This window comes from Sturnira hondurensis, unplaced genomic scaffold (genome assembly GCF_014824575.4).
Source record: "Sturnira hondurensis isolate 20B ecotype Veracruz unplaced genomic scaffold, ASM1482457v3 Scaffold0004136, whole genome shotgun sequence".
Classification (NCBI taxonomy): Eukaryota; Metazoa; Chordata; class Mammalia; order Chiroptera; family Phyllostomidae; genus Sturnira; species Sturnira hondurensis.
In genome coordinates this window covers 3,973,008-3,994,896 of record NW_028076767.1, presented here as the reverse complement: position 1 = coordinate 3,994,896, position 21,889 = coordinate 3,973,008, and the positions used below count along the sequence as shown (strand labels likewise).

Below are 21,889 nucleotides of genomic sequence, written 5' to 3'. Positions count from 1 at the left end.
CAGCATCATTTTCCATCAGGGAAATTTAAATCTAAACTAAATTGAAATATCTCTTTACATCCACCAGGATGGCTATAATCCAGAGATAATACCTAATGTCAGTGAGCATGCTGAGAAATTGGAACCCTTATGTACTGTTTTCCACAGGCTGCATCATGGAAGATAGTCTGACAGTTCTTCAAAGGGTTAAACATGAAATTACCATGTGACTTAGTAATCCCACTCCTGAGTATATGCCCAAGTTAATTAAAAACATGCTCATGTGGAAACTAGTACACAAACGTGTATAGCAGTATATGTAATAGTCAAAAAATGGAAACACCCAAATGTCTGTCAACTGATTAGGAATAAATAAAATATATATCCATTTAATGGAATCTTATTTGGTCATGAGTGAATAAAATGAATGAAAATTTGATACGTGCTATGACATGGATGAACCATGAAAACAATATTTTAAATGAAATAAGCCAGGCACAATGGCCACATCTTCTATGGTTTATAGGAGATGTCCAAAATAGGCAAATTCATAGAGAAAGTAGATCAGGGGTAGAAGTAGGGTGAAGGAATAGTGACTGCTAATAGACACAGCATTTCTTTTTGGAGTGATGAAATGTCATAAAACTTATTGTGGTGGATGCACAACTGTACATATACTGAAGACCTTAAACCACTGAATTTTCTACTTAAAAAGAGTGAATTATATGTGTGTTATTAATATCACAATAAAGCTGTTCTCCCACACAAACAAAAAGATTCTGCCATTAAAGGCTGTACTTCTCCTTGAATTCAGATATACCATCATTAGACTTTATTGACGAACCAGTCATTGACAGTAATTAAATTCATAGTTCTGCTAAGTTTAGCTTAGCCTCAAACCAAGATTTATAGACATAAAAAGAGTCAAATTAGTCATCAGTGTCACTTTGTAAGTCATTACTAATTAAGTCCAAGAAAACAATATCAAAGGAGATGAAACAAGGAGTTTATGCATTTTGAGGTGAGAGAAAGCATAGTAAAATTATGGCATGACCACTTGACCTTTTTTCAACTACCACACAGCCATGATAGGACTTCAAAAATAAAGTTAAGCTCTGGATGGTGCAGCTCAGTGGGTTGAGTACAGGCTGCAAACCAAAGGGTCGCCAGTTCAATTCCCAGTCAGGGCACATGCCTGGGTTGTGGGCTAGGTACCCAATAGGGGGCACTCGAGAGGCAACCACATATTGATGTTTCTCTCTCTTTCTTCCTCCCTTCCCTTCTCTCTAAAAATAAATAAATAAAATCTTAAAAAAATAAAGTTAAAATAAGATAATAGTATATACAAGTAAAATATAAGAGTTTTAGCCACAGAGCTATTTCTCTCAATCACCCTCTGAGTTTTAATGGAAGAGTTTATAAAGATATTTATGTATCGAGGGTAAAGTCAGCAGAATTTTTATAGATCTGTTAACCACATATATTAATGCTATACTTTGATATTTAAACTCTGTGACTTAAAAATATCCAAATAACATTTATTCACATTCTGTAATAAATTTTATTGAGCAAAAATTGTGCCATTTTTCAAAGGGATTAAGAAGTACAAATGAGTAGTTACGTAACAGGCATGGGGATGTCAAGTACAGCTTGGGGAATGCAGTCAGTGACGGTGTGGTTAGCACACAGAGTGCCAGGCGGGTGCTCATAGCAGGAGGAGCACTTCGTAGGGTATGTGACTGACTGGTAAGCTTGTATACCTGAAACTAGTACAAAATAGTATTGAATGTAAACTGTAATTTTTTTAAAAAAGTGCTATTTTTAAGGTGACTTAGGCTTTTATTTAAGTTTATATTTCATTACTTAAAATTTTTCTCCAGCATTATTTGGTTTTCAGCACTTTTAACTAAAATGATGCTAGTACTTAAAAGGATGATATTTAGTTCCTGACAGCAGAGTATGAAAGATAGTATAAGAAGGAGTGCAAATTGTATGTTTAGACATTAAATAGAAATATTAAGAAAAGAGAGACTAAGCATTAGGAAACTTGAGTTTAAAGGTTTGTTTCATGCATGTTGTCACTTCCATTCAGCATTCACTTTTCTCTTTCAATCTCTGCATGCAGGTTTGATTGTGCAGATCGGCAGTTCCATTCCATCCCTGCCACCTGGCAGACTCTCATGGACAGTCCAAATGATGTGAAGGAACTCATTCCTGAATTCTTCTATTTCCCAGAGTTTTTGGAAAATCAAAATCGTAAGATATAAAAGATTAAAATTTTGACTCAACTGGTCCCAGTAAAGGAGCCTGAAAAGTATTTTTCAGGACACTTTTGTTTTGTTTTGTTTTGCTTTGTTTTAATACGTTAAATCTTTTTACTTATTCAGGTCATTTTTAACTTGTTTAAGTACAGTTTTCTCCCTTTTTCCCCCACCCCTCCCCACTACACCAGCCCTTCCCACCTCCCTCCCCGTTTCCACCCCGCCTCGTTATTGTCCATATGTTTTTTATAATTGTTTCTGTAGACCCTTCACCCTTTTCCCCCATTATCTGCTCCCTTCTCCCCTCTGATCACTGTCAGCCTGTTCTCAATTTCAATGTCTTTGGCTATACTTTACTTGCTTGTTCATTTTGTTGAGTAGGTTCGTATTAATGGTGAGATCATATGGTATTTGTCTTTCACCACCTGGCTTATTTCACTTGGCACAATGCTCTCCTTTGTGATGCCCTACAGATTATTTAAGATTCATTCTGTCTGTGTGTTACTCCGTGACAGGGCTTCTCTGTGCCTAGGTACTCATCTCACCTTCCAGGGAAGTGCCACAGTGAAGTAAGATAAATGATCAAGATGTAAATTGGTGAGAGAATTTGTCAAAGTACAGTGTTTACTAGAGGAGCAAAAATGACCCTACGCCATTTCAGCTGTATAGCCACTTAGGTTAAAAGTGTTTGAATTAGATAAGATGAGGATTGAGACCAGGGGTCAGCAAACTACAGGTCCATGGGCAAAATCTGTAGGCAGATGTTTATAAATAAAATTGTGTTGGAACACAGCCAGCCAATTCATTTACATACAGACTGTGGCTGCTTTCACAGTATAAGAGCAGATTTGAGTAGTTGCAACAGAGGCCAGAGGGATCACAAAGCCAGAAAAATTTTTTGACCCTTCATTTAAAAAGTTTGCTGAGTCCTGATTTAAAGTAGAAAACGGGGCAGATTGAACTTAATGAAGTTACCATAGTATTTGAAAAATCATGTTTTTGAAGGAGAGAATCATGAAGCTAATTATAGTCTTTAAAAATATCCAAAAACTTTTTCTGTGAGGTAGCATTTGAATTAATTTAAGCACAGATAAGGACATCAACAAGATTGTTACTACTGGTGTTCTTTAGGAAAATTTCACAGTATCAAAGGACCATTACCAACTTTTTTTTTCCTCCCTTAGCATATCATGCTAATGTTGGACCTTTTGCTTGCTCAGTAGTATTACTTGTCAGGCTGAAGAGAACATATTTGGGGCTTCATGTCCTTTGTTCAGGCACACTGGACCAGGCTGTGGGAGGCAGGGCGTCTGATTCTCCAATAAGGTAGTTAGAATTGGTCTCTTTCAGAAAATCAAGTGATTCTATTGATTGAGTCTGATCCTAGACTCAGTCAGTCATAGGACTGGAGTCTCCTAAAATAGGATATCTGGGATAGGTAGATTGTGCAGACTACATTTGGATGCAGAATTTAAGATACTCACAGCTTGACAATTTCTGACATTCACTAGAGTCAGTTTGCCCTCTCCCACTATTGTTCTGGTGGCCTCCGTTTCTAAGTGTATATTGCCTCTTTGTTTGAAATGAAGTAGGTAAGCAAAAGCAAAGTATATTAGTTAGAATGCCAACACATATTAATATTAGTATTATATTAGTAAAATAGATATTAATTTAAAACATCTCAAAATTGTGTGAGCAAGAAGATTTTAGTATTTTCCCTCATAAACACCTTGAGGTATGGTAATTTCAGGTGGCTTAATGATATCATCCAAGTTCTCTATTTTCACGCTGCCATTCTAAGTGTTTGGCTTTGTCTTTGGATAGTTCCTCTCATGGTTACCAATGGCTAATTCAGTACTAGGTATCATAGCCAGATATCTTAGCGTCTTAGAAAGAAGTGAGAATGTTAATTTCTTTTGTTACTTCTTAAGAGTGAGAAACTCTTTCTCGTAACTTCCTCCCATTCCCCGGGGCTGGGTCATACCAGCCTCCACACCAGTCACCTGCAACAGGCATGAATTACAAGGTGGATGGACAACTTGCATAAAATCAAGGTTCTGCTGCAAAGCAGGGAATGGCTATCAGGTGGCCGACAAACAATGTCTGGTACACAGTGGTTGAGTTAACAAAGCTACTGACGCTGTCTTGTCATCCTGTGACATTAAACCTCCTACTTTGAGTCGCACTGATATTTTAAGGCAGCTCTTTTTATGAAGGTCTTTTGTGTTAACACTTTTCCCTTCCCACACTGTATGAATAAGAAAACTTCATTGGGTTTTAGCTATGTGAGCAAATCTTTATGTCAGTATCTATTTAGAATAGTGGTATATGTTAATAAATATATTCTTCTTCTATAAGGCAAACATAAATGTTAAAGTGAGTTTAGAGTATGAATTAATCCAGAAAGCTCTAAGGAGTTACATTTTGCAAATTAACCATTAAAGGGACTATGTATGCTAATTATTTTTTAATTTAAAATGAATACTTAATTTTGCATTTTTGTTCAGATTAAGGTTTTGGTCATAGCTATAGTTTCCTTCTGTTTTCTCAACAAAAATATCAATTATTAATTTGATTTACCTTTTAATAGCCAATTTAAAACTATTTGGCCTTGGCTGTTGAGGCTCAGTGAATTGAGCACCAGTCTGCAAACCAAAGGGTCACTAGTTTGATTTCCAGTCAGGGCACGTGCCTGGGTTGCAGGCCAGGAACTCAGTAGGGGGCACATGAGAGGCAACCACACACTGGTGTTTCTCTCCCTCTCTTTCACCTTCCCTTCCACTCTGTCTAAAAAAAATAAATAAAGATCTTAAAAAAAAAAACTATTGGGTTGGCCAAAAAGTTTGTTGTTTGTTTTTTTTTAATAAGATAGCTTTAGTAATGCTTAGTTGTCTTTAACTTCATTTGAAACAATGTCATTAGATTGTATTGTGATATCTGTCATATCAGTGTGTATTTTAAAAAGCTAATCAAAATCAGTGGATTTTGTGTAGCCATTTTAATATTAAAGATGGAAGAAAGTACACATTTTCAGCATATTATGCTTTATTATTTCAAGAAAGGTAGAAATGAAACAAATGCAAAAAATTGTGTCATGTATGAAGAAGTTACTGTATCTGATAATGTGTCAGAAGTGGTTTGCTAAATTTCTTGCTGGAGATTTCTGTGTAGGTGATGCTTCATGGTCGGGTAGACCAGTTAAAGTTGATAGCGATCAAACTGAGACATTAATTGAGAACAATCAATGTTATATCACATGGGAGATAGCCAACATACTCAAAATATATAAATTAATGAAGTTATTGGTGAAAATGAAAAATGTGTCTTTTATGGAAAAAGGCATACAGACTTTTTTGCCAACCCAGTATATTTTCATTTATCTTTTTAATCAACTGATAAATGTATTCCAATATATAAGAATTATTTTTATCCAGTGAATTTAATCCTCACCTGAGGATATTTTTTAAATTGATTTTAGAGAGAGAGGAAGGGGGAGAGAGAGACATTGATGTGAGAGAGAAACATCTCTAGACTGCCCCTCTGTACACCCCAACCCAGGGATCTAACCCACAACCTTTTGATGTAAGGAAGATGCTCCAACCAACTGAAACACCCAGCAAGGTCAGGGTGGTTCTGTAAATTTAGGTCAAGAAAGGAACTTGAGCTCTGGCTGGGTGGCTAAGTTGGTGGAGCATTGTCCTGTACACCAAAAGTTTGCGGTTTTGATCCCCAGTCAGGGCACATGCCTAGGTTGCAGGTTCGGGTTGGACTGAGTATGGGGAGGCAACCAATTGATGTTTCTCTCTCTCATTGATTTTTTCCCCCTTTCTCTCTATTGAAAAACACATCCTTGTGTGAGGATTTAAAAATAAAAAGGAACTTAATTCTCACATTTCACTCGTGAAGAAAAAAGCCTTCAGGTTTGCTAAAGAATGTGCCCTCATATTTGTTCTACGTGATTTATTTAAAGCTAAAGTGACTTGATACATTTATCTTTTACATGTCTCAGAATTTAACTTGGGTCATCTGCAAGTTTCTAAAGAACAAGTAAATGATGTCATTCTCCCCAAATGGGCTAAGTCAGCTGAAGATTTCATCTATAAACATAGGAAAGCTCTGGTAAGACTTTTGTGTTTAGTTATTAGAGAGATTAAGATAAAAATGTATGTGTTTTCCAGAGGATGAAATTAAGTGTATCTGACTATTATTTTTCTAGATTAATTTGTAATCTCATGTGATGTTTTAGAAAGTGTAATGTAGTGATTTATTTCAAGGTAATGAATCTTCTGATATAGTAAAAGTAAAGTTCTATGGATAAATAGCAAAAGAATTTCAGGTCTATAAGGAATCTTACTGTTGTATGTGAAACTATTTCAGTCACCTGGCAGGGTATAGTCTGATGTTTTGTAGTTTATACATTTGTTTTACATCTAATATTAAGATAAGTGCGCTTTTGTTTTTTCTGAAGGATTTCAGTAAGTTTTTACTAAGACAACTAAACCCTAAATGCCACTGAAAGAATATTACTAGTTTTTAGCTAAATTTTCAGTTTGGAATCGAAAAATTAGGTTAATGTTGATATTGTATTGCAGTATTTTTATCTTGCAGGTAATGCATTTTTTTTTTTGCTCTGCAGTAGCCTACTTAGTTTTCTTTCTAAACTGAAATGTTGCAGACTCTAAAACTGATTAGGCTGATACTTGGAAACATTCCTTGTCAGTAGTATATAGTTTGTCAAATTCACAATATGCAGGATAAGATTATAATATTGGTAAGCCATGATCCTATTAATGAATAAAGCAACTCCCAAACATCATGTTTCTTACAGGTAACTAGGAGCTTCTCAGATGCTTTTCTCTGTATTACCTATGGCATGCAGGGGCGTCCAGGATTTCAGGAGAGCATGCTACTTATTAATAAGATGTTAGAAGTCTGTGTTTCAGATACGAACTTCTGTGTAACAAACTATAGCCAAACCTTAGTTCTCAAATGTCTCCCATCTCGAACAGTTTGGTTCTCGACCAAGTTGTTGACAGAAAAAAATCTTGGTTTCGAACAGAACTTCAGTTCTTGGTGTGACAACGCTTTCATGCTGATACTGGTATCATCAGTTATGCATCCCTCAAGCAACAAACAAAGGAAATTTGGTTTTTAACAGATCACTCCTTGCATAGCCTTCTGGAATGAATTATGTTTGAGAACCGAAGTTCCACTGTATTCCAAAATGTAGTTAGTGGCTTTAAACTATAGCCATTTTATGATCTATCACAGTTCTGTGAAGTGACTAGTCTCAGTTGAATAATTCTCCTGGCCTTGCTTGAGGTTCTCGTGCCCCTGGAGTTATATGACAGCTGAGGCCAGAGTCATGTTGGCTTCACCGAGACACTGACCTGCTGGACTTTCCTCCCTCCCCATCTCATCTCTGGATAGCTCCTCTTCGTGTGCTCGCTACCTGAGTAGCTAGGCTTCTTCCATGGCAGGGCTCCCCAAGAGTGCAAAAGTGGAAGCTTCCACACTTTCACATGGCTATTTTACAAATAAAATAAAAAAAATAAAATTTTTTGTGGTGGAAAGAGTGCCTTTGACAAAGAGGGTCCATGACTGTTTTTGGCAGCCTCTTAACCATAGTAACTTGGAAGCCAAAGATCTGTCTCCTTTTTTGAACAGTTTCTATCTTTTTCAGACTGAACTAATACAGTTTCTTGTAAAATTTTGTGGGTTTCTTATGCATCCAGTCTATTGGACAAAAACCTTCTATATTAATTTACAGAACACCCCCATACCTCTTTTGGGCTGAGTGGGAGGCTACTATGGGAAAAGCTCTTAAGATTGTTGTTAAAAAATAAAATTCAGTTCAGTAGATTTGAAGATCTAATTGGCTTTATTCAGTGATTCATGATTCACACAGCATGCCTTCTACCATATAGAAAGGAGCTCCCAGATACTGTACAAAATGGAAGGGTCTGTAGGCAGAAGGGGGCAGAAAAAGGAAGTCTGACAGAGTGGATTGTTTCAGTCAGGTCACCTTCCTTTGCAGGAAAGGCAGGGGTCTGTCATTCAAATTACCTCACTAGTACTGATTGGGCAGTTCTAGATTGGTTAAAGGTCGTATTCCTGGGATAGACTGAAATTGCAACAAGGTTAGATATTAAGTCTTGGTTTGCACAAGTGACTCCATTTTTGCATTGTCTTTTTTTTTCCTCTTTAACATTCTTAAGATATGCTGTATTGTCTTGAGTGTGTCTGTGAGGGAAAAGGATCTCAACAGATTATTTGACAGCCACACTCCTGAACAAAACTTTTGCCCAAGGTCATATTTTACTGGTGACACTGGTTTGATTATTGAGTGACTTGGGCCATTTGTGAGTTTAGGAGTCTGTACTCTCTAGTCATCCTGGAAATAAGAAATAATTTTATTTTGAACCCAGCACGAACTGACACCTTTATATATATTTTTAAATTATGCTTAAAACTCAGTTATTTTTTTCCTAACTCATCTTACTCCTCCAACACTTTATCACAGGCAGCTAAGAAGAAGCCAGTTAGCACTTAAAAATATTCTGCCTGGAAATCTCCATCTCCAGATCCTTGAGTTCATCATTTACCCTTTCTATTTTTTCATGTAACTAAAACATTGAGTCCCCTCTCCTCCATCTCTAATAACAATTTCCTTATGGTCCTTTAAGCCATCTTGGAGGCTCCCAGAAGTCGTCCACGCCTCTGCCCGCCCCCATACCTCTTGGGGGACTAGAGGGAATGATTTGCAGAATCTTTCATCTAACCCATCGTGTGTTTCTTTGAGTTGAATTTCTAAACAATTATTTCAATGTAAATTTTACAACAAGGATGCATTCCAGAGCGCTCATTAATTTTTGTCATTAATACTTGGGCTAGTCGAAACTGTGTTTTATTCACTCATTAATTAGGAGATGCATATGTAGTGTTAATAAATATGCCTATAGTGTACAGGATAGAATATAGTCAATATGTGTAGTGCATGATGAATAAATAACTTGATTTTGAGATAATTTTACTTACAGTGGTAAGATTTTGTGTGGAAATGCTTACTTTTCTCTTACAGAGTAAGAGGTCCTTTTTTAAAGGACCCATCTCTACATTGTAATTAGAAGGTATCCCCATGTTAATTATTGCTTATTTGTTCTTTACTAGGAGTCTGAATATGTTTCTGCTCATCTTCATGAATGGATAGATCTGATTTTTGGCTATAAACAGAGGGGGCCAGCTGCAGTGGAGGCACTCAATGTTTTCTATTACTGTAGTTATGAAGGTATAAGGCCATATACTTTTTTTCATTATATTGATAGAAAGTATTATTTAATATGAGTTTATAATGTGGTGTTTTAGATATAACTTATACGTGAAACTATATTTAAAATAGTTTAGTGATCTTTTCTATTTGAAAGATAAGAGACCTATTTTTGTTAAAAAAAGTAGTTATGAGAATATATGTGCAAATCTAATTATAAATGTCAATTATTGGTGGCATATAAATTTTTGATCCCTGGCTGTATGTGTCCTATATAGTCAGGCCCTACACTAAATATTTAGTATTAAAGTCTTAGTAGACTTTGAAAGAAGATCTTTAGAATTACAAATAACAATTCTTTAAATGATAAAGATGACATTCTAATGTTTAGTAGCTCAGGATCAAGAACAATTTTGAAGGCTTTGAAATAGTAGCCATTCTTTCTTTTCTAATCCTTCAATTGTAAAGATTGTGAGTAGTATGAAGTTATATGAATTTAGCAGAGCACACGTGACATTTTGTAAATAGACAAGTATGTTTTCCATCTATAAAAGTTTGTTGGGAGGTAGTGTGACTGGTGGTTACAAGCATAGAGTTTGGAATCACACTGGCCTACTTTAGGCAATTACTAGCCATGTAAGGATTCATATTAGGTATGGCTGAGTATAATCATTTACCCCTAATAATACCTTCCCTAGCATTTATTAGATAAACAGTAATTTATGGCTGTATTTTTGTGTGGTTCTTACTCTTGTCGAACCACACATGAGAAAAACAATTAGGTATTCTCTGAGTAGAGTTTGTATTTCTCTAGGAGAAACTTACAGACTGCCTGTTAAATTTGTTTAAAATATTTTAGTTATATGTAGTAGATAAAATTTTGTTTTCATATTTAATTTTGATGTTTTACTGTTTTTTAAAAATATTTCCTCTTTAAAATGTTTTTATAAATCAAAGAATGTAATAATATTTTCATGAAAGTGTACTAATCAGTCTCTGATACATCAATCGGTTGTTTGGCTTGCTGATTTATTTTTCACTGTATAGTGAGTTGACTGCTGCTGATTTTAGGAGCTGTGGATCTGGATGCCTTAACAGATGAAAAGGAAAGGAAAGCCTTAGAAGGGATGATTAATAATTTTGGGCAAACACCTTGTCAACTGTTAAAGGTAAATCATAAAAGTTATTGATTATATATAAGTCTAGAATATACTTGCTGTGGAATAGTACCAGTATTTCCAAGAATTTTAATGATTTAAAACCTTGTTTGAGAATTATTTAGATTTGGGAAAAATATTCTGTCACTTAATAAAAAGTAGATTTAAATGTTTGTTTCTGTTTTGAAATAACAAAACATCATAGTCAGAAATACATATATACAATTACTCTTTTAAATAGTTTATTTATTTATTTTAAAGATTTTATTTATTTTAGGCAGAGGGGAAGGGAGGGAGGGAGTGGAACATCAATGTGTGGATGCCTCTTGTGCGCCCCCTAGGGGTGCCTGACCTGGATGGCAACCCAGGCATGTGCCCTGACTGGGAATCAAACCAGCAACCCTTTGGTTTGCAGGCCAGTGCTCCATCCACTGAGTCATGCCAGCTAGGGCAATAGTTTATTTTTAATTGTATTTTTTCCAATTACCATTATCCCCCTTACACCCATTTCCACCTCCAGCTACTCATCCCCTCCCCGACAATCACCACACTGTTGTCTGTGTCCATGAGCCCTTTTTCTTTTTTGTTTGATCCCTCCACTCCCTACCCCCTGCCCAGAGCTGTCAACCTTCTCTCCATTTATTAGTCTGTCTCTGTTTTGCTTATTCAGTTTGTTATATTCCACATGTGAGTGAAATCATATGGTATTTGACTTTCTCTGACTTGCCTATTTCACTTAGCATGATGATCTTCAGGTCCATCCATGCTGTTGCAAAGGGCACAATTTTCTTTTTTTACATCCAAGTAGTATTCCACTGCATAAATGTCCCATAGGTGTTTTATCTACTCATCTACTAATGGACAGCTGGGCTGCTTCCATATCTTGATGATTAAATAATGTAGCAGTGAGTGTAAGGGTGCTTAATATTTTTTGGAATTAATGTTTTGGTTTTCTTCAGATAAATTCTTAGAGGTGGAATCGCTGGGTCATACTGCCAATCCATTTTTAATGCCACCATCTGTGTTTTGACCAGGGCTACCCAACCTAAGCTACAAAGCCATGTGCAGTTGACTGCCACCTGTACTGGGTTTGGAGGTGCCTAAACAAGTCCAAGCTGTGAGCCAAGGGTAGCTGCTGCTAGTGCCAGGCCTGAGACCACTTAGCAATAGTCATGGGGCATGCTGAGGCCAGGAACTGCTTGCATGAGAGAATTTAGGAAAATTTGAAGCATGAGCCAAGACAAGCCATTCATATGGAAAAGCCCCTGGAAAAAACTAGGGTGGGTGGAACCTCAGGGAATCACAAGGGTGGGGCAAACAGTGTGAGCCAGGTTGATGGAGTCTCACACATTGCACCTGTCTGTCCGCTATGTGGGGAGGGTGGGCTCAGAAAAGGAAAAATAGCTTTTCCAGCACTTCTCTTTGGGACAGAGCTCCCCCAGCTCTCACCCTTATGGCAGACTCTTCATTTCCTCTTTGTATGCCTCTTGTGCCTCCAGATAGGCTGTTCCCACACTGGTGCTCAGAGGGCGTGAGTCTGAGGAAATCCCAGCACAGGCCCTTTAAGAGAACTGCCTGGGACTCTAGAAGTTTCTGTCTTCCATGGCCTCGATATCTGCTGGTTTTTACAGCCAAAAGTTGAGGGGACTTATATTCCTGGCACTAGAATCCTGGGCTGGGGTGCCTCGTGTGGGACCAGCTGTTCCCAAGATATCCCTCCTGATTTTTATCTGCCACAGGTTGGTGTGAGACCAGCCCATTCCACATCTTTTACCAGTTTTGATGTGGTTTGTTGTTTAATTCTGTATTTGTAGGACTTCATTCAGCTCTAGTTTTGGTGGTTATGAATAGTGTTTGTTCTGTAGCTCAGTTGTAATTTTGACGTGGTTGTGTGAGGAGGTGAGCTTATTTACCATGTTGCCATCCTGAATGGAAGTTCAGATAGAAGAATCCCTTTGAGATAAGATTCTGTTCTACATTTTAACAGTTCATTTGCAGTGTTAACTTGATTTGTTATTTTCTTTTTATTTATAAAGATAATACTGTTCTATGTCTCTGGAATTAAAGTTAAAGAATAATTTATTTGAAAAAATTCAGCCACATCTCTACTTTGACTCTGTTAATATTGGCATTTTTATCTTATTTCAGGAATTAAAGTTTCACCCATATTATAACTTTTGACTTTTGAATAATACGTTTAATTTTACCAAGCAGTTATTAAGCATCTACTAAGATACTTTAAGGTATTATTCTAGGTGTTGAAAATCCATAAATGAATAAGACTTATTTTCTTACTTTAAGATACCTATTTCCTAGCCCTGGCTGGTGTAGCTCAGTGGATTGAGCGCGGGCCTGTGAACCAGAGGATCGCGGTTCGATTCCCAGTCAGGGCACATGTCTGGGTTGCAGGTGGGTTCCCTGCAGGCCAACTCCCAGCAGGGGACGCACAAAAGGCAACCATACATTGATGTTTCTCTCCATCTCTCCTTCCCCTCTAAAGATAAATAAATAAATAAAATCTAAAAAAAAAAAGATACCTATTTCCTGATAGGAAAACAGAGACCATAAATAAGTACTATATGTAATCCAACATAGAAAGGAATAAGTGCTAAATAAAATATTAAAGCAATGGGCTCAGGAAAATAGTATGAGAGTAACTGTTACTCGCTTAGATATTTAGGAAGGTACCAGTAAGAAAAACTATAAAATAGAAATAGGGTTTCTCCAGAAATGAAGGTGGTAGGAACTCTGCTGAGAGAATAGTCAGAGCAATAGGGCATGATATGTAATCCATTGTAGCTAGAGCCCAGTATGTATGGAAGAATACAATGAGAGATATTTTAATATAATTATAAAATTTTTATTTTTAAATTATTTTAAAGGAACCACACCCCCCTAGATTATCAGCAGAGGAAGCATTACAGAAGCAGACCAGAACTGAGACTTCAACCCTAAACCTATTTCAGCACCTCCCTGAACTGAAGTCATTTTTTATAGAGGTAATACCCAACTTGGTAATAGCAAAAAGTTTCTCTCTCTCTCTCTCTCTGAATTCTGTACACCTCAGCATTTCTTTTACTCTTCAATATAGGGGGTGGATTTTAATAGTTAATCCAAAATAGTAAATAATTACCTGTTCTTGAATTTTTAAAACAATCTTATTGAAAGCTTTTATTTGCTACTGAGTGGCTTTCTTCTGTTTCACATTTAATAAATAATTTTATTTAAAGTGCTTTTTTGTGACAGTCGAGATGATGTGTAGAAGGAGTCTAAAATAACTCAATTGTAATGTCTGTTCATGTATAAAATGTGGCCCAATAAGTCAGATTGTTAATTGCTAATATCAGGAATATTCAGGTAAAACAAAGATAGTTAATGCTGTAATTGAAAGAGCTCCTTGTGCCCTGGCTGAGCAGGTCAATTGGTTAGAGTATTTTCCCTATATATCAAGGTTGCAGATTCGGTCTCTGGTCAGGGCACATACAAGAATCATCCAATGAATGCATAGGTAAGTGGAACAACAAATAGATGTGTGTATGTGTCTCTCTCAAATCAATAAAAAGCAATTTTTTAAAAAGAGGGTACCTTCCAGATTCATCCATGCTGTCATGAGGGCTATGTAGGAGCTCCTTCTTTCTTTCTGCTGCAGAGTATTGTGTAAATGTACCATAGGTTTTTTTTAAATATGTAACTTTTTTTACTTTTTAATTTATGGTTGAATACAGTTGTGTCCATTTTCCCACCACCACTTCCCCCCACCCTACCCATGCCCTCCTCCCACCCTCAATCCCATCCCACCTTGGCTCTGTCCATGGGTCCCTCAAGTTCATTTATATCCCTTTCCCATGTTATTTTCCTCTCCCCTTCCCTCTGGTTACTGTTAGTTTGTTGGTGATTTCAGTGTCCCTGGCTATATTTTGCATTCCAGTTTGTTTTGTTAATTAGGTTCCACTTATAGGTGAGATGAATGGTATTTATCTTTCACTGCCTGGCTTACTTCACTTAGCGTAATGCTCTCCAGATCCATCCATGCTGTTGTGAAGAGTAGGAGCTCCTTCTTTCTTTCTGCTGCATAGTATTCTATTGTGTACCATAGTTTTTTGATTCACTCATTTACTGATGGGCACTTAGGTTGCTCCCATCACTTGGCCATTGTAAATTGTGCTGCTGTGAACATCTAGAGAGCATTATGCTAAGTTAAGTAAGCCAGATGGTGAAAGACAAATACCATATGATCTCACCTTTAAGTGGAATCTAATCAACAAAACAAACAAACAAGAAAAATATAACCAGAGACATTGATATAAAGAACAAACTGATAGTAACTAGAGTGGGGGGGTGGGAAAATGGGGAGGAAGAGGCAAGGGTTGTCAGGGACCATGTATGAAGGACCCATGGACAAAGCCAAAGCGGATAGGATGGAGGGTGGGAGGAGGGGATGGCTGGGGTTATGGGGAGTAGTTGGGGAAAATGGAGACAACTCTACTTGAACAACAATGAAAAAAAGAGAGTACCTTCCAAATTAATTGTTTAAATACACACACTGAATTGCCTTGAGTAATTCAGAACGTGCATATGAAATGCATTTATACCTTTGAATTTGATTTGGACAGATAATAGTCACTCTTGGCAAAAAGTTATTAAGAATAGTTTGGGGATATACATAGGAAAAGCATTAACTCTCATGCAATACAGCAGAGGTTGGTAAACTTTCTTAAAGGGTCATATAGTAAACATTTTGGATTTTGTGGTCAAAGACAAAATCAAGGATACTATTAGGTGTTTCTGTGTATAGGTATGTGTGTGTGTATGTATTTTCATATTTATATAATAACTATTTAAAAATGTAAAACCATTCTTAGCTTACCTACAACCTACAGAACAGGTAGTAGGCTGAATTAGTCCTACAGGCCTAGTTTCTCAAATTCTGCATTAGGGAGAGCATGATTATAATGTGTTACTTAAATTCAATATCATGGGAAATCTTTACAGAATTTTTCATAATTTACTGTATAATTTTCTGTATAGCTTTAAATTAAATATGTTTTCACATGTTTGTGAAAACAGTTCCAAATTAATTTTTGTCACTCTTTTCGTAGATGCACATTTCTTGAAATAGTTATTTGATGTTTAACTGACAAAGTTCTGCAAAACTGGTTGTTTTTCAAAAGTATCTCAGTCATTTGCCTGGAACAAATAGAAAAACATGTTTGGAAATAATGACTAATTTCTAGGATGTGTTCTGGGTTTCCAAGACCACCTCCGGTTTGGTAGTTTTCTAGAAGAACTCAGGGATTCAACATATGGTTGTATTCACAGCTAAGATTTATTTCAGTGAGACGATAGAAAGCAACATCAGCAAAGGCAAAGGCACATGGGGCAAAGTCTGGGGAAACCAGTCGAAAGAGTCTTCTCCTGGTGGCGTCACATAGGACATACTTAATTCTTCCAGTAATGAAATGAGAAACCATGTTTTTGTCTGCCAGGGAATCTCATTAGAGAGATGCAGTACCCAAGGTTTTTATTAGAGGTGGTCACATAGGTACCCTCTTCATACCATGCCAAAATTTCAGGCTCTCAGAAGAAAAACAGGTGTTATGCATAAACCATATTCTTTGTATAGAGAGTATAGGTGTAATAAGCCACCCTTATCATTGAAGACAAGTTTTAGTCAGTGTAAGGAACTCTTTGCCCATCGAGTTACCAGATGGCAGGAAAGGGCCAGCCTGCAAGGCTCTGTTAACTCTTTACTGCATATAGGGCAACCCATAACACCCCATTTAACCCATAACCTGATTACTACATTTGTTATGTAATGCTGATAAAATTTGTTTCATCCTGTCTAATCATTTATAACCTCATGTGGTTTATAATTCTTTATTTAGTTCATATAAAGCTCTTAGAATAGCACCTGGCATGTAGTATGTGCCCAGTAGTAAACTGTTGTCTCAGCAAGAGCCTTAGTTCCAATCGTTCTTCTCCTTCACATTGTAATAAGATAATGGCAGGTGTTTAGATGTTTTCTGAGGGCTGTCTTTATTTTCTGGTCCTATTGTGGCTTTCAGGGACTGCCTTAGTAAATGGAATAGATCTGTTTGTTCAAAGTTAAGCCCAGAAGGAAATTTCTTTAAAATATAACTAGTTTCCCCATTTGACTTATTTGAGAAATGTATTAAACTAACAAGCAAAATAGAGACAGACTCATAGGTAGAGAGTAGACTGACAGGGGTAGGGGGCGAGGGACTGAGAAAGAAGGACCCACGGACGTGGACAATAGTGTGGTGGTTGCAGGGTAGGGAAGAGGCTATAGGGGATGTAAATGGTAATGGAAAAATTCAACTCAAAAATGAACTATTCAAAAAATATTCATTAAAAAAGATTTGCATTTAACATTTAATGCAGAAGGCAAAAAAGGCTGAATATAAAATAGAATCCTAACTTATCAAATTATATACATCAAATACCTTATTTTGCTGTGTATAATGTGCACTTTTTTTGCCCAAATTTTTGAGGAGAGAAAAAGGATGGTCATTTTACATGGGTAGTGCCTGAAATATCTTGTATCTGTTCTTATGGTTTATAATTATTTGTTACATAAATTTTTTTGTACCATAATATGTTCAAAAATAAATGCTAAAATGTCTTTGTAATACAAAAAACAAGTATCTAAATATAAATAAATAAAAATAGAATTAAAAAATCAAAATGAAACACTTGATTTCTGAAACTTTGGGCCAAAAATGTGGGCCTGCATTATACATGGAAGCACATTCTACTCGGCAAAATATGGTATGTACAATTTTTTGTGTATTATACCTCAGTAAAGCAGTCTTAAAAATCTAAAAGTGGCAGTTACACTTAAAAAAATATAAAGGTAGACTTCTGGCCAAGATGGAAGCGTAGGTGGAAACACTGTGCCTCCTCACACAACCAAGTTTAAAGACAACAAAGTTTTAATAACAAAAACACAACCAAAATACAGAACATTGAACTGTATGGAAGTCCAACAACAACGAACTATTCAGCCAGATCGGTAAGAGGGGCGGAGCCAGCGGCTGGCAGAGCGGGGTTGCCAGGAAAACTCAGTCAGACCAACCAGGGGCACAGGTGGCGGTTGGCAGATCCCAGGCGTGGGGTTGCAACAGGCAGACCAACTGAGGGCGCAAGGCGGCTGGCTGACCGCGGTCATGCATTCATGCACAGATAAACCAGGCAAAGGAACGAGCAGTGAGACAGACAGCACAGGCCCCAGCTGTGGGAAGCAGCAGAGGGGACCGCCATTGCCCCTCTTTGACCCCCCCCCCCCAACATACAACATCACAACCCAATGACCTGGGTGGCCCCGCCCTGCTGAACACCTAAGGCTCCGCCCCCACACATAACAGTCGCAAACAGACCAAAACATATGGCTCAAGAACACCCCAAAGCCCCAGAGCCAATAATTCTAAGCGACCAAGAGATAGCCAACCTATCAGATGCACAGTTCAAAACACTGGTGATCAGGATGCTCACAGAACTGGTTGATTTTAGTCACAAATTTAGAGGAACAAATGAAGGCTAAACTAATTGAAATGAAGGGAAATGCACAGGAAACCAATAGTGATGGAAAGGAAACTGGGACTCAAATGAAGGTAGTGGGCCAGAAGGAAGAAAAAAATAACCAAACAGAAAAGTATGAAGAAACAAGAATTCAAAAAAATGAGGAGAGGCTTAGGAACCTTCAGGATATCTTTAGACATTCCAACATCCAAATTATAGGGGCACCAGAAGGGGAAGAGGAAGAGTGACAAGTAGAAAACTTATTTGAACAAATAATAAAGGAGAACTTCCCCAGTCTGACAAAGGCAGTAGACTTCCAGGAAATCCAGGAAGCTCAGAGAGTCCCAAAGAAGTTGGACCCAAGAAGAAACACACCAAGGCACATCATAATTATATTAGCCAAGATTAAAATGAAGGAGAGAATCCTAGAAGCAGCAAGAGATAAGGGGACAGTCACCTACAAAGGAGTGCCCATCAGACTGTCAGCTGATTTCTCAAAAGAGACCTTACAGGCAAGAAGGGGCTGGAAAGAAGTATTCCAAGTCATGAAATCCAAAGACCTACAGCCAAGACTGCTCTATCCAGCAGAGCTTTCATTTAGAATGGAAGGGCAGATAAAGTGCTTCTCAGATAAGATCGAATTCAAGGTGTTCCTCGTCACCAAGCCCTTATTATATGAAATGTTAAAGGAACTTATCTAAGAAAAAGAAGATAAAAAATATGAACAGTGAAAGGACAGCAAATTCACAGTTATTAACAACCACACCTAAAACAAAAGCAAACCAAGAAGACAGCTAGATCAGGAGTGGAACCATAGAAATGAAGAACACATGGAGGGTTAGCAACAGGGGAGTGGGAGGAGGAGAAGGGGGAAGAAGGTACAGAGAATAAGTAGCATAGACGGTAGGTAGAAAATAGGGGGAGGGCAAGAATAGTATGGGAAATATAGAATCTAAAGAATTTGAGACACGTGGACATAAACTAAAGTGGGGGGAATGGTAGGGAAGGGAGTGTACAGGGTGGAGGGGAATGAAGGGGGGGAATAGGACAACTAATGGCATAATCAATAAAATGTGTGTGTGTGTGTGTGTGTGTGTGTGTGTATATATATATCTATATCTATAGATATAGATATATATAAATCCAGAGGACATCTCTTTAACATTTAACCAGTTTTCCCATTTGACTTATTTGAGAAGTGTACCCTAATGTAGTCTATATTTTTCTACTTAGGTTCATGTCAGTATGGCTAGTGAAAGAAAAAGGTCCTAAATAATTAATGCTCCTTGAAATTTACATCTTTTTAATAGCAGAATAGTGGAATACAAGAAGGCGATGGGTTTCAGAAGTTTCAAGTATGCCATTCAAACATAGTATATAATTTCTTACATTTTAATTTAACAGTGATATGTTTTGATAGAGTAAAATGCTGTATCACAGGGTTCATTCTTGTTAAAGAAACAGAAGTTTTGAATAGTTTGTGCCTAATAAAGATAAGCAGAATCAGCCACTAAACTTCTGTCTTTTATTTTATAGGGAATTAGTGATGGTATCCCACTAATAAAGGCCATTGTCCCCAAAAATCAGTCTCGTTCTTTTATGTCTCAAGGCAGTCCTGAGTTATTGGTAAGTTGATTATTCCTTTTTTCACACTGCCATATATATAACAACTTACAAAGCATTGAGAAAATAAAAAATATTTAAAGGTTTTAAAAAAAATAGAGAAAAACTTGTATAGAATTAGACCAAGAATAAAAATGTATTTTCCATTTATATAGCTTTTATTTTAAGTAGTTTAAAATTACAGTTTAAAACTTTATCTGGGATAATAAATATGTGAAAATACAAGGAAATTTTGTACAGGAAAAATAAGATATAACATCCTGTTAGGCCCTGGCCAGTGTGGCTCAGGCCTGGGTTTCAGGTTTGGTTCCCTGGGGCCTGTGTGGACGGCAGCCAATGGATGTTTCTCTCTCACATTGTTTTTCTCTCTTTTTTTCTCCCTCTGCCTTCTTTCTCAAATCAAAAATAAAGTATTTTTAAAACCCATCTTATTACATATTAAAATTTATTATACAGCAGGAATAATTATGAAAATGAAAAATAATACAGAATTGATTATGGTTTACATGCACAGCATGCATGTGAATGCTTTGCATGAATTTTGTCATGTAATCCATCTAGATATCCTGTGAGGTATACAGTATTATTATTTCTCTTTTACAGATGAGAAATTTTAAAATTCAAAAGTAACTTGCTCATAGTCACAGAGCTAGCAAGTCAGGGATCCGGGACCCTGGCACATGGACCCAAACTAGGTCTGTCTTATTCCAGTTTTGTCACTTAGAAATCATAGAAATGGAGTCTAGCAGAGTGAACAGTAGAGATTCCAGAATTCGGCCTTTTTTCTAATTAGGCATATTGTGTGTTTACTCAGAAAAAAAGGTTGAGAAAGATATGAAAATAATAACAGTACTTTTTGAGTGATAGAATTCTTGTGATTTTTCAGATTTAATACCTATATTTTTAAAAGGTATCTAATTTTTCTTTTTGGTAATCTACTTTTATAATCATAAGGTAGAAATCTTTTCATTTTTAAAAGAAAATATTCACTGTAACTGAACAATAAAATAGTTAAAAATAAATAAATAGAAAATGTTCACTATGACCATCACTTAAAGGGAGAGCTTAACAGTTCATCATAATTAGTTGTTCTAAATGATAAATGCTAGGTAAATTGTTCTAAACTCATTCATGTTCTAAATGATATAGATCAAACTTTATGATAAGGGTTGGACTTTAATTACTTCTGGCTGCCAACTAATAGATGCTAATAAACTGAGAGATTATGAGGAAAAGAATCTCACTAAAGAAAGATACACTAGACAACTTTTCTTTAAATAAAACAAAGAGCTTTTTTCATTTAAATTATTTAGGCTTTCTTAATAAAGTTTTATATTTTAAGCACACAGTTCTTCATTTTCCCTAAATGATAAATGCTAACATGTGAACATTTGATTATTATGTATTGCTTTGTTTAATCTCTTATTTAATTTTCATCTTCATGTTTTTTCCAGGTAACAGTAAGCATGAATTATGTCATTGGAACCCATGGGTGGTTGCCTTATGACAGAAACATTTCTAATTACTTTACATTCATCAGGGATCAAACTGTGACAAATCCAAAGTAAGTAAATCATCATTTAAAGGAAATGAGGTACAGTACCTTATTGCCAAGAAAAACAGCAAGGTTGATTGGTTTCATTTTGAAAGTAATATTGTAGACATCCAGATTTTCCTTCCTTTTTTCTTCCCTCCTTCTGCCTTTTCTTTCTTCCTTCCCTCCTTTCCTCTTTCATTTTTTTCTTCTTTCCATTCCCCTGACTTGATAATGGTTTAAAGAGAAAACAATTTCTATCATACCATTATGGAAGGAAAAATGACTAGGAATAGTTTTAGGCTTAATTGTATTTTTATTATATAATATTTTTTAAATGTTTATTAATTTTAAAGAAAGAGAGAAATGTTGATTGATTACTTCCCACATGCACCATGACCAGGAATTGAACTCCCAAACTTTCTGGTATATGGCATACGCTCCAACCAACTCAGCCACAGCAGCCACAGCTTGTTCTACAGTATTATCTACAAATAAGACTCAGTGTGTTTTATCTAATAAGACTTAG

At 36.5% G+C, this 21,889-nt stretch overlaps 1 protein-coding gene across 3 annotated transcripts in view; it reads left to right on the top strand.

Moving 5' to 3' along the window:
- The window catches only part of NBEAL1 (neurobeachin like 1), a 161,527-nt gene that overhangs the window by 120,902 nt on the left and 18,736 nt on the right, over nt 1–21,889 (top strand). For all 3 annotated transcript variants that reach the window (XM_037043568.1, XM_037043566.1, XM_037043567.1), the window contains 7 exons: nt 2,105–2,235; nt 6,250–6,359; nt 9,411–9,528; nt 10,579–10,676; nt 13,547–13,663; nt 19,740–19,829; nt 21,281–21,390. In XM_037043568.1, the coding sequence (XP_036899463.1) occupies nt 2,105–2,235; nt 6,250–6,359; nt 9,411–9,528; nt 10,579–10,676; nt 13,547–13,663; nt 19,740–19,829; nt 21,281–21,390 (774 nt within the window). The remainder of the gene's footprint in view (nt 1–2,104; nt 2,236–6,249; nt 6,360–9,410; nt 9,529–10,578; nt 10,677–13,546; nt 13,664–19,739; nt 19,830–21,280; nt 21,391–21,889) is intronic.